We start from the raw sequence: 12,675 nt of genomic DNA on the forward strand, positions 1-12,675 counted from the left end.
TCCCTGTCCCACCCCAGGCGGGGCAATCTCTGCCCATCTCAACCCTGGTACCCTCTCGCCCTGCCTTGGAAGGGGTGGGCTCTGCCTTTTCACACCCTCAGCCCCACCCTGAACAGGGCCATCTCTGCCCCTCTAGCCCCAAATCCCCCTGCCCCATGCTGGGAGGGGCCATCTCTGCCCATCTCACCCCACAGCTCGCCCCTGGCCCCTCTCATCCCCATAGCAGAGCTCCCTCTGCCCCACTCCGCCTCCATCCATTCGTCATCCTAGACATGCCTGCATTTGAACTCTACCCTCTTCTGTTTTTAAACCACGGGCCATATTCCTTCCTGGAGTAAGTCCCAGTCCCTGAGGTCCCTCTCTCCCCTCTGACCTGCGGCTCTTGGCTCTGTGCGTGTTCCCTTCCCCCTGTTAGCTCAAGCATCCAGCCTGCCCTCCTGCAAGCAAAGCCCGCCCCACCCAGTCACTCCTTCTGCCGCAGGATGAAGGGGATGGTGCCCACATTGCTGGGGCGACCTGGTGCGCACTGCGCTGAGTCCTCCGGGCTGAGGGGCGGCAGAGGCGCCCGAGTGGAGCACCCGTCAAACCTCTGCTTTGCCAAGAGCAAGCAGGTCACCTGAGGCTCTGCCACAGCTACTGGCGAGGACGATGCAAAACCAAGACCTCTGACCACCTGCGCTCGGACCCCTCCATCATCCGCATCGCTAACCAGCGGGGAGGAGATTTGACGAGCAAGGGAAATGCACTTTCTCTGCTCCCCGGCTCGGGGAATCTCTGTTTTTCCATGGGTTGCATCACCATTTACTAAATGATTGCCCCCAATCTAGAACTCTGTGGTAGTTGCTGAGTTACACACACAAACCCTCCAGAGCGTCCCAGCCACCGCCGGGAGAAAACTCGGATGCACCTGCTCCTTGAAGCTAAAGGAGACTCTCCATCTGCAGTAGAGGGCCTCTGACACACAGTGGAGTAGCTCTGTTACCTATCCAAGGCAATGGTGAACAGAGGCGAAATGACTTGCTGAGATCTCTCAGGAATCTTATGGAAGAGCCGGCAGTAGACGCCAGGAGTCCCAGTGCCCACTTTGTTGTTCTAACCACTCAACCACACAGCCAAGAACAGAGCCCAAGAGTCCCGGCTCTGGTTCCCCTGCTCTAGCCCCTGGATCACATCCCTCCCCTAGGCTCTGATCCTCCTCGGCATGGCGCCTTGCATTAGTCGGTTACAGCTCTGCAAAGCAGCTTTAAAAAGCTGCCAGCAGAGTGAGGGCTGAATTCTGATCAGGAAGGACTTTACACCCGCTGTACACAGGTGCCAGCCAGGGGGGCGTTACGCCTGTGCTGCTGGGCAGAGCTGAGATCCCCAGACTTCTGCAAACTGCATCCTTAGGCTCGGCTTTTCCAGAGTACTCGACCCGGTTTGTCAAGAGACCTCCGCTACCCCTCAGCCTCCCTAAACGAAATGGCCTTGTTTGAAAACCTGCCTTCCTGTGTGGGTGTCCAGGGAGGAGCTGCCAGGGGCTGAGAGGAACTGGCCCCCGGGTAGGTTCTTGATCTCACGCGGTGTAAACCTGAGGCCCTTCCATTGAAATCAGTGCAGTCCATCTGGATTTCATATAGACTTCAAGGCCAGAAGGAACCATGGGCATCATCTACTCTAGTCCATCCAGATCATCTACACCTTTGTGGCTTGCTGGAGAGGGCTAGGCTGGTCCTGCAACTGACAAAATCCAATCCTCTGCTCTGCCACTGACTCTATCTACGTCATTTAGGCTCAGACCCACAAAGGTGTTGATTTCAGTGGAAGTTTAGACACCTCAATACCTTTGTGGATCTGGTCCGGTCACACTCTGTGCCTCAGTTTCCCCATCTGTACCATGAGGACATTAGCACTGACCTGCCTCCAGGGGTCTTGTGGGGACAAATCCACTAAAGATTAGGAAGCACCCAGCTCTGTGGTAATGGGGTGCTGTATATGCCGAAGACAGATAGTCTGACCTTCTGCACAGCACAGTACATCACCCACTGATTCTTCTATTGAGCCCCAAAGCGTGTGGCTGGGGCAGGGCAGGCCCGCTGGGAAGCTACCCAGTTGTGGTTCAGAGACTCCAAGGGAGGGAGCCTCGACCACACCCCTTGGGAAGTTGTTCCCATGGCTGATTTCCCTTCCCTCCTGGCGAAAAATCTGCCTTGTTTTCCTGTTGGACAAACTTAAAGAGAGCCCAGGTCCTAGGGGTTAAAATCCTGCCCTGGAGCAGCGGGCAGGGGCATCCTGGGTGGAAATTTGGGAAACGCAAAGGGGAGGAGGTGGGGTGAATCTCAGGGAAAGCGAGAGGCGTGCTCCGCTCTGGACTGAAGAATGCCTCGTGCAGGGAAGTGGCCTGTGGCTGACGCCCAGTGCTGCTGGGCCGTGTTCCAGAGGAGCTGCGCTCGCCCGTGCTGCTCGGAAATCAACCCCTCTTGGATGGCCTGGAACAATCTCAGAGCACCCCCACTCTGAGCAGGGAGGTCCCCCTCTGCCCCCACTGCGCCAGGCTGCAGAAAGCAGGGGGAGGCCTGTCCATCGCTTGCACCCCTTGGCTGGCAGCTCTGGGTTACATTTCGAAGGCCCAGTTAGTTATTCCTCCGACCGCCAGGGGTTTAGGGGGCGCTGCCCAGGGGCAAACATCTGCAACAGCTGCTTCCTTGCCAGGGAGAGGTCCTGCCCCTGGGGGACGATAGGTGCAAATTCAAGCAGCTACTTAAACAGTTAATTAGCTGCACTTTTCCCCTCAGCCCTTTGGGAGCCTGGAGCCTCTCCAGTGGACCTAGATTTTCTCATCCATAGAGCATTACAAAGGAGGGGCACGATCCCCATTTTCCCAATGGATAAACTGAGGCACCAGCAGGTAGAGTGACTTGCCCAAGATCATCCAGCAGGCCAGAGCAGGGGATAGAACCTGGGTCCCGGACCAGTGCTTGATCCACTAGGCCCAGTGGTGAGGGGGCAGGAGAGGGGTGTTCTTCGGTGCTTGATTCTCCTCTCCCACCAGTGGAATTTTCCTGGCTCCAGTGGAGTTACTACTTCAATCCCTGGCTCTGCCACAGTGTCGCTGTGACCTTGGGCAAGTCATTTCTCTCTGTGCTTTCGGGAGGCTGTGTAAAATGAGGCTAATGACACTCCCTTTGTCCGTGTTGCCTAGCTAGACTGTAAACTCCGCAGGGCAGGAACTGTCTCTTACTACATCTGTACAGCACCCGGCACAATAGCGCCATCCAGGTGCTATGGTAATGCTACTGATAGAAAGGAAAATGAAGCATGCCACATGTCCAAGTACATCTCCATCCAGGCTCCCCGGGCAACCGGTGGCTAAAGGCACACTGCTTTTCTGGGGGTGTTGTTTAGTTTGGCACCTTACTCTTATCACAAGACTTGGGCAAGTCCCTTTAAGGGCTCTGGGTCTCAGTTTCCCCATTTACAAAAGAGGGGCCAATGATACTAACCTTCCGATGTCCCAGGAAGGTTGTGAGGATTAAGCGATTGCCGGTTGCAAAGGGATTTGGTTGCACAAAACACGGGCTAGGAAAGCCGGTTACCAGTGATTTCTATCTGCCCCTCTTACCCTGATGGTCTTGGACCCTGTAAGGATTTGCAGGAGCAAAATCCAACTGGAAACTGTATTTTGTGATGTATTTATTTTTTTTAAGTGCCAGAAAAGCTGATCATTGAAACTCAGAAGCAATGAAAGAAAAACGCTGACAGCGATGGGCGAAGCAGCCAGAAGAGCAATCCTGGAGGTGAGCGGTAACAATTTCAAAGAAATACTAACAACATCCAACGGTCTTTACAGACATTAATAAAGCCCCACGAGAAAGACAGGACAGTAATACCCCACCTGCGCTCTGCAGGCATGGGAACTGAGGCATAGGCCAGGAAAGTGGCCAAGGTCACACCATGGCAGGGCCCTTCATAGTCCCCTGCTTTAGCCACTAGACCACACTTCTTCCCAGAGCCAAGAACTAAAGCCAGGAATCCTGGCCCTCAGTCCTCTGCTCCCACCACTAGGACACACTCCCTTCCAGAGCAAGAAATCCAAGAGCCCTGACCCTCCCTATGGCCCTGCTCTAACCACTAGTCAAGAAGCCGGGAGGCCGGACTCCCCTTCCCCTCTCTAATCGGTAGACCTATGCTGCCAAATAAAGCAGATTGTTGTAAGGCTCTGCTTCGCACACCCGAAGGAGCGCAGTAAAAATGATGTGTTATGTTTTAGGAAAGAATTAGACGGGGAAGGGAAATCGCCCGGCGATTGGATTACACAACAGAGATGGGCTGGAAGCATGAAATATTCCAGGCATTTAGGCTCCATGCAAAGGCAATAATATTCAGTCAGACACTGGAAAAAAAAGTACTTTTGAGGGAAGAAGAGAGAGAGAGAGAAAAAACCCCGTGATCCCAGCCCAGTGCCCCCAGGGAAAGGAGGGGAAAGGAGGGATTGGGCACCAGGAAATTGTTTGCTTGTTGCTTCTTTGGGGTTGAGTTCAATGAAAGCGGTTTCTTTCTTTGGTTGGGCTGGGGTGTGTGTGTGTTGTGTTGTTTTTCAAAAAAAGATGCCCAGGGAATTGGATCCAAATCACTGGAAGGGAGATTGCTGGGGGGATGGAGGGGGGGGATGAAAGCAAAAGCTCCCCTTTGGGAATGGGGGGGTGGAGATGGGCTCTCCCACTGGGAGGGGGGAAGGATTGGAGCTGACCCCTTGGGAATGGGGGGTGGAGATGGGCTCTCCCACTGGGAGGGGGGAAGGATTGGAGCTGACCCCTTGGGAATGGGGGGGTGGAGATGGGCTCTCCCACTGGGGACTGGGGGGGATTAGAACTGAGGACCCCTCGGGATGGGGAATAAAACGGGGAGCCCCCCCTTGGGACTGTGTCTGCGGGGGGGGAGGTGTTTCTTTTCCACCTCCCCCGGGCTGTCTCATTTCCTCTCTCAGACTCTGCAGCTCAGAGGGGCTCAGGGCGAGGCCCCCAGAATCCCAGGAATGTCCGAGGTGGAGAGAAGGGGGAAATTGAATTTGGAAATGAACCGGGGGGGGGGGGCGGCGAGAGACAGGAGGGGGAGGGGTGAGAACCGAGAGCGGCGCGGGGGGGAGATCCTGGCAGGGGGGCAAGAGGAGAGAACCGGGGGGGGGGGGAAGGAGACGGATCGCAGGGGGGGGACCGCAGCCGGGCAGCCCCCTCCCTCCCTCCCTCCCTCCCTCCCCGCGCGGGGGTGCCGGGGCTGCAGACACCTGGCGCCCCGGGCCGGGCTGTGGGCCGGGCCGGGTATTTAAGGGCTGAGGCGGTGGGGCGGGAGCCCAGAGCAGCCGGGGCGCAGCGCGGGGCGGGCCGCAGCCTCCTCCCCTGCCCTGCCCGGCCCGGCCGGCCACGATGCGCGCCGCGGTGCCGGGCTGCGGGCTGGTGCCTGCGCTGCTCCTGCTGCCGCCGCTGCTGGCTCCGGCCTCCTGGGGCGCCCTGGGCCCGTGCCCCAGCTGCGAGGAGGGCGGGCGGGACCCCCCGGCCTGCCTGCCCCGGGCCGGCTGCGCCCAGGCGTGCGGGGAGAAGGGCTGCGCCCGGGCGCTGGGGGAGCCCTGCGGCGTCTACACGCCCGGCTGCGCGCGGGGGCTGCGCTGCATCCCCCGGGCCGGCGAGCGCACCCCGCTGCACGCCCTGCTGCACGGCAAGGGGCAGTGCCGGGCCGTGGGGGGCCGCAAGGGCGGCCGCGACCAGAGCGAGCCCGAGCCCCCGGCAGGTGAGTGGGGGCCGCGGCGCGGGGCGAGCTCGGGCGCCCCTGGGGGCGGCGGAGCAAAGGCTGCGGCTTTAGCCACCTGCCCCCCTCCCCTGAGTCCTCCCCTGGGACTGGGTCCTGTCACTGGGGGGTGGCCCCCTGTCGTTTTCTGGCAGGAGCTGGGCAGGGGGGTGGAGAGGGGCAGGAGCGCCCAGTGGGTCGGGTCCCCCTGGCCCTGGGTTGGCTTGCTGCCCCGTGTGGGGAGGGGGGTGATGAGTGGGTGCTCCCTGGAAAGCAGAGTGGGGGGTGTCTCTCCGTCCTGGCCAATAAGCAGCCGTGCTCACCCCTGCCCCCAGCAGGAGGGGTCCAGCAGAATCCCCCCCCCCCCCCCATGGAGATGTTCCTGCCAGGGTGCTCTGATCCGGCCCCAGAGAGACCAGCCCACAAATGTACCTAGGAAATGGGCTCAGCCTCTTGGATCCCTGAACGGGATGGTGAGCAGATAAATGGCTTGGGACGGGGCGGAGGGCAGTCCCTCCCCTGAGCTGGGACGGTAGGAGATGGCCCAGGCCCCCGCTGCGCTAGGTGCTGTACAAACACAGGACAAAGAGATGGTCCCTGCCCCAAAGAACACCCAGTCTGGCTACCAGCAGGGCGTCCCCAAGCGTGGGAAAACCCGAGCGTGGGAAAGCAGCAAAGCAGGGGAACCCAAGCAACGGTTCTCAAATTTGCCAGCAGAGGTTGGTCTCTGAGGGGCCAAGGCAGCAGAGAGCTGGATTTTGGGGGGGTCATTGCATGGGAGAGTGGGGCTGAATTTCCCCAGCTCTGTCAGCAGGCACCAGGCACGAGACCCCTGTCCTTGGCTGGAGAAAATAGCCAGCAGGGGGGTGTCGGACGGTGATGGGCTGGCTGCAGGGAGCTCCCCGGAGTTAATTCTCCAGCGGGATTCAGGATGTTGCTGTGCTGCCCTGGGTGGGGAGTCGGAGTCTTGCAGACTTCCCCCCCCCCCCCCAATCCGCAGGCTGCGGGAGCGTGGTGGTGCCTGGCTGCGTTTGCTGGGGCGGGAGGATTGTGATGGGGTGGGGGAGGAAAGGAATCCATGGGCCACCTTGTAAAAATCTACCTGCCCCGGTAGGAGCAGGCTGCGGTTCTGGGACGGGGTGTCCTCGCTGTCAGAGCAGGGCAGATCGGAGCCATCTACCTGAGCAGTGGCATGAAACGGGGGGGGAATCCCTTCCAATGGGCTACTCAGGGGGACATCAACCCCTCCCCCCACCCCCGTTCAGGAATGGTGCCGGGGTCTGTGCTATTGTGTAGGACACCCTCCCCCCTCCCCCAGTGCAGCTTAAATTATCTCCTGCTGCTTGCAACCCCCCCCCCCCCCCCACTTCATGCCATAATAAGAGAGCCGGTAACCCCCACCCCCCAACACCTTTTGGGGAAAAGCCTGAATCTTGAGCCTACCTTAAACTCAGCTTGTCTAAGCACCCTCGTAGCAGCTGCTGTATGGAGGGATGCAGTCTCTTTGGGGTGGCTAGATCTGGGGGGGGTTTGTTCAGGCCCATCTGTAGGTTTGCTGTCAGCCCCCCCCATTCCTCTGTCCGCTCCCCAGTTCAAAGAGCGCTGGCTCCCCCCTGTGTCAGAGCCTGGGAGTGCAGGTCGGGACACGATACTGGGCCCTGCCAGAATGAGTGTGTTGTGGTGCTTGGCAAATGGTAATTTGGGGCAAGATTCCTGGCCCGCCGTCCCCTCCTGTGATTGCTCCGGGCTGGGTTTTCAAGCACTTGGCCCCCAACAGGTGTCATTTTTGGCGAACCTAGGAACTGCTGCAGGGTTCTGCGGAGATCCACCCAGCTCCTAGGGGCCTGTCCCTGAGTGCACGGAGCTGCAGGTGCTTGGTGGCTCCGGATCCTAGGTGTCTCCCAATGCTAGGTAGCTCCTGAAAGCAATGACCTAACTCCACCCCCACCCTACCCGGGGAAGGGGGGGGTGCATCTGCCAGGGGAACCAACAGGTGCTGCTCTGAGGATGCAGCAAACTGGCTTCACCCAAGTGACCAGGCTGGCGTCTTTGCAGCCTCCAGGGGCCTGACGCCAGCAGCAGCCGTGGAGCCCTGTGCTGGACAGGGCCGCTCTGCCCTCGCCGGCTGCAGAGAGGGGCGGGGAAAGGCGGGAGCAGCAGGGGGTGGCAGGCTGAGGCCTAAACCCCGGGCTCCGTCTCTCTTTCCTCTACAGGGGACAGCCAGAAGGAGAATCAGAGGGTGAGCCGCCCCACCCTGGAGCCTCTGCCCCCCCAGCACTATGGCCCCCTGGTGGAGGCGAACGGCAGCAAGGACCGGCTGCACCAGATTTCGCTGAACAGCGACGGCAAGCCGGACCTGGAGACGGTACGTTGCCGGAGGGGCAGGGACAGGGCAAGCATGCGCCTGTGGAAGTCTGACATGGGTGTCTCCATGCAGGGGCTCCCAGGGCACGTAGAGCAAACTCCCCTGCAGCGCCTCCTGCTGGCAAGGGAGTAGGTGGGAGCGCCTACCCTGCTCCCTACAGCGCCCCCTGCTGGGAGAGGCTGTCACTGAGTTTAGCTGTCCCTGGCTCTGCAGTCCCTGGGCTGGAGATGCAGGGAGATGAGCTGCCTGCCATGCTGGTTGCCCCTCCAGGCACAGGGGAGGGCCGAGCCGTGGGCAGGCTGGGTGGGAAATGGGGGCGGGCAGGAAAAGAGGCAGCTGTGAGAGCTGGGGAGGGCGGGGGGAAAGCCTAGTGAGTCCTGTCCCTCCCGAGTTTGCAATCTGTCCGCTCCCCTGGCAGGCTCCGTGCCGCATGCACCTGGCAGCTGTCATGCTGGAGCTCAAGGCCCCACTCTACCTGAGCGGCGAGGACATCTTCATCCCCAACTGCGACACCAAAGGCTTCTACAGGAAAAAACAGGTAGGGGCCAGGGATGGGGCGGGTGCTCCTGGGGGTTGGAGGGGAGGCACCTCTGGGGCTGGTGCTCCCGGGAGACACGATGAGCGATGGCTGGCGTCAGAGCCCGGAATCTTAACGCGGCACGAGCAGGCATGTGCCCTCCGAGTGCAGGGTGCTGGCGGGGAGCCAGCGAGCGGCTGCCCAGGCGTAGTGTCGGACTGGCTGGTGATCAGCCCAATGGGGCACCGACCTCTGGGCCCGGCCAGAGCCGTGTCCCGTCAGCTGCCCTAGCAGATCAGTCTGTGTGTCTTCTACCGCTCCCTGCCATACCAGGCTAGTGCCTGGGGCCAGCTGCTGTCACCTCAGATCAGGCACCGTCAGCTCCAAACAGCCAGAGATTGTAAGCCAGGCGCCCCCCCAAATCCTGAAACTGGCTCTTTACACACACACACACACACACACACACACACACACACACAAGTGGGTCCCTTCTTGCGGGTCTGGGTTCTCCTCCTTAAGGGGACAGCACACCCCTGACTTGGGACTCAAGAAACATGGGTTCTAGTCCCAGCTCTGCTGGTGATCTTGGGCAAGTTGCTGTCCCTCCCCGTGCCTCAGTTTCCCCATCAATAAGGCTGTAAGTAATAATTCTGACCTATGTGAAGTGGTTGGCAATTGAGGGGTGCCACGAGCTAGAGGAAAAGAAGGAAGATACTAATCCCTAGCTCTTCTCTGCCGCTGTGAGGGCTAGAAACCTATTCCCAACCTCTGGAAGGATCTCAGCTTTCATTTAATTGTCCCATGACTCCAGAAGCTGGGGATTTTTTTGGGAGGGAAGGAAATGCCCCAGATTGCAAGACTGTCAATCAGCTCATTGGTATGTCCTCTCTCACACCCTCCATCTTTTCCTCTTCTAGTGCCGGGCATCCAAAGGGCAGAGGAGAGGCCAGTGCTGGTGTGTGGATAAGAAGGGCCACCCACTGGCAGGCTCCGGGGGCCTGGAGAGCAACCCCCATTGCCTGCCCAACGGGAGCGACTGAGGGGGTTGGGGTGGGATCGAGCAGGGCTGGAGGGGGCTCAGCCCGAAAGACACTCTGGACAGACGAGCCCCAGGATGCAGAAGCATTTGCCTTTAATTTATTACCTGGCACTGTGTGGCTGTCGGGAGGAACTGGCCCGAACGCAGCTTGCGGGAGCTTCCAGCTGCCCTGTCCTCCCCTGGGATCTGCCTCCCCCACCGGAGCTGCTTTTTCTCCCACCTGCCCCATTCACACCCACGACTGGCGGGGCATGGGGGGGCATGGAATAGCCCTGCCCGTGGCCCTTGGGGGGCAGGGATTGGGCTAGCAGGGCTCCCCCACCCAAGGCTCTGTGGTGCCAGCCTGGAGCCCATGCCGCTGCTTTGGGGATCTGCGAGTGAAGGTGTTTGTTCAATAAGCTATTGGGTGGGGGAGCTGGTGCTGTCTCTGCATGGGAGGAGGTGGAGTAAAAGGTGGAGTATAGCTTCTAACCATCCCCTCCCCCAGATGCATTTCCTGCAATGGGGGGTGCCCCACTGGACGGGGGGGTGAATTGCTTTTCAGGATGGGGAACAATCAAGGGTGGTGGTGGAAGAGTGCTGCTAATGTTGGATCTTGGGGGGGCGACTTTGGGAAGGGCAGCTTGGCTTTGGGGGACTGGCTGGAAACAGCCAGCAAGAGCTCGTCCCTACACCCCCAAATCTCAGGAGCCCCCCCCCCCACACACACACTTTGAGCTGCAGTCGGAAGCAAACTAAAAAGAGGGGAGGGGGCAGGGGGAATGGGAGGGGAGAGAAGAGCTGCCTGAGCTGCCACCCCCCGCCCCCAAGGAAAGCAGCTGGCTGACTCTCTCCTTAGCCTGGAGGGGAGAGTCCTGCAGCCAGCAGGGGCTGGGGGGGCGGCTGGAGCGGGGGTCAGGGCCAGGCTCCCCCCGTCCCTTTGCTGTCACCAGGGCTGTGGCTCCTTTAATGCTCTCGCGCTTGAGTGTTTGATGCTTGTGGGGTATTTTTATTTTCAATAAAGCTGAGTTTTTTGTTTTTTTGAGGCCCTGGTGCTCGCCTTCTTTCTGCTGTGCCCCCCTCCTGGTGCCCTCCGGACCCCACCGTAGGGCTCGCCTAACTGGGGAAACAGGTTGCCCTTAGCCTGGCTGGATATCCCAGGGCGGACAGCTGGTCCACACCACCACCAGGCTGTGCCAGCGTAACCCCTCTAGAGACACAGTTCTACCCCCTCGCCAAATGACAGACGGCGTCTACGTGGGGTTTTTTGCTGGTGCAGGGCACCGTCAGCACGCCTTGGCAGCACAGACCTGGCCAAGGTCAATGTTGACCCTCCACCTGTCTCTGGAGCAGGGCTCTCTCTTAGGGCCGGTAGCATGATGTTCAGCCGTCCACGTTGGCCAGGTTGGTATTGAGGAGAGTTGCAGCTACTTGCTTTTCTTTGGTCACGCTCAGTCCCTTTGGAGGAAGGCGCATCCGTGGCCCTGGCTGCTTCCCGGAGTCTGTCAGCGGCCCTCGGTTTAAGGAATGCTATTTACAAGGCGGCTGAGATCCGGCTGGAGTGGCCGAGGCCAGCTGGGAATGAATCCGAGCCATCGTGTGAGCCCCAGCTGGGCACAAAGATGTCATCTTTTCTAGCCTGGGCTCCCAGGTTGGACCGCATCTCCCATGGTGCCCTGTGTTTCCCCTCTTGGGGAGAGGAGGCAGTGCATCATGGGCAAGAGAGTCCAGCTGAGCAGTCTGGCCCCTAGAGGAGAGTGAAGGAATGAGGCATCTGAACTACAGCTCCCATGAGGCACCGTGGCAGCTTTGCAAACCTACATTTCATTGGCTTTCAATTGATCGGGTGTTTTTTTTGTTTTTTACCAAAAAATCAGCTCTTCCTGCGGGAGCAAGGACTGGCCGTGACTGGATTTGCTTAGTGGAGAACCTAATTTTCCATCAAGTAACAGATGCAGCAGATAATTTTTTCCACCAGCCCTGACGAGATCTCCTGTGCCCCCTGCTTAATCTGGGCCAGGGTTTACTAGGGCAGAGCCCCGGCACCTCGGAGCTGGCTGCACCAGTTACGAATGTAAAAAAACTGCTTGATCCCCAGCCCCTCTTTCATTACAAACTAAGCATTGCCTGTCCCCTGCTTGGGAGATCCCTCCAGGGGCAGGCGAGGGAGGGGAGCAATTTCCAGTTTGGGCCCTGCCCCACAGTGGGCTGGAGGCCTCTGTCTATGGGGCTACCAACTGGGGACCTAGCACCCGCACTAAATTGGGTTCAAATATTTTTAGGGGGCTGGGGGGCGGGGAGTAAAATGTAGCTTCCTCCATAGCAGCTGCAGAGCTTGCGAGCCCAGCCCTGCAGAGGGAGAATCTCAGTCACCCCTTGTCAACTGCCGATAAGAGCCGGCTCAAAGTTCCCCACGCAGCCCCAAGAGGCCTGGCCCTGCTACGAAGTGCAAGGCTGAATGCCGGGCTGTTTGGATCCCTCGTCACTGCAGACTTGGGAAGGGGGGGGCAGAGGAGCCTCTGGAGGGGCAGAGATGCTCCCTCATGAAGGGAGTGGGTAGTTCTAGAGTGTGAGGGGGACAAAGAGGGCCCCCCCCTGGTGTGCGGCATGGAGTCGGGGGGGGGCACAACTCTGGGCCCCCGGGCTGGGGCAGAGGGTCACGGGAAGGAGCCAGTCCCCAAGGCCCAGTGCCTACCGTGCGGATGTTTGAAACTGGCACCTTGCCCGGCTGTGAGCCAAATGACTTGCTGGTGTAAGCAGGCGAGACACCATCTCCTTTACACCTAGGGCTAGATCCCTGGGATCCCTTCCCCTCCCCCACTGAGATGCAGCCAGCTCTGGGGCGCAACGTAGGAGCCGTTCAGCAGCAGTGTAGGGCAGGGAGCAGAGACGCGCGCCGGGCCCCAGTGAGCTCACAGGGGAAACAGTCAACTCAGCAGGAGACAGGCTAGCCGGGAGCCCAGCCAGCCCCCCTCCTGCGCTTTCTCTCTGCTCCTTCCTTCCCACTGACCCACA

The 12,675-nt window shown here is 59.7% G+C and overlaps 1 protein-coding gene across 1 annotated transcript; it reads left to right on the forward strand.

Annotated features, from left to right (window-relative positions):
- The first annotated feature begins 5,347 nt into the window (after positions 1-5,347).
- IGFBP6 (insulin like growth factor binding protein 6) lies at positions 5,348-10,705 on the forward strand. Its single transcript, XM_067529594.1, has 4 exons — positions 5,348-5,763; positions 7,974-8,125; positions 8,544-8,663; positions 9,560-10,705. Exons 1-4 carry the CDS (start codon positions 5,403-5,405, stop codon positions 9,680-9,682), a joined length of 756 nt encoding a protein of 251 aa, XP_067385695.1. The 5' UTR covers positions 5,348-5,402; the 3' UTR covers positions 9,683-10,705.
- Positions 10,706-12,675: the final 1,970 nt, after the last annotated feature.

The sequence above is a fragment of the Emydura macquarii genome, unplaced genomic scaffold (assembly GCF_026122565.2).
Source record: "Emydura macquarii macquarii isolate MOO-44397 ecotype Brisbane River unplaced genomic scaffold, CSIRO-AGI_Emac_v2 contig_2994, whole genome shotgun sequence".
In the NCBI taxonomy this organism is placed as follows: domain Eukaryota; kingdom Metazoa; phylum Chordata; order Testudines; family Chelidae; genus Emydura; species Emydura macquarii.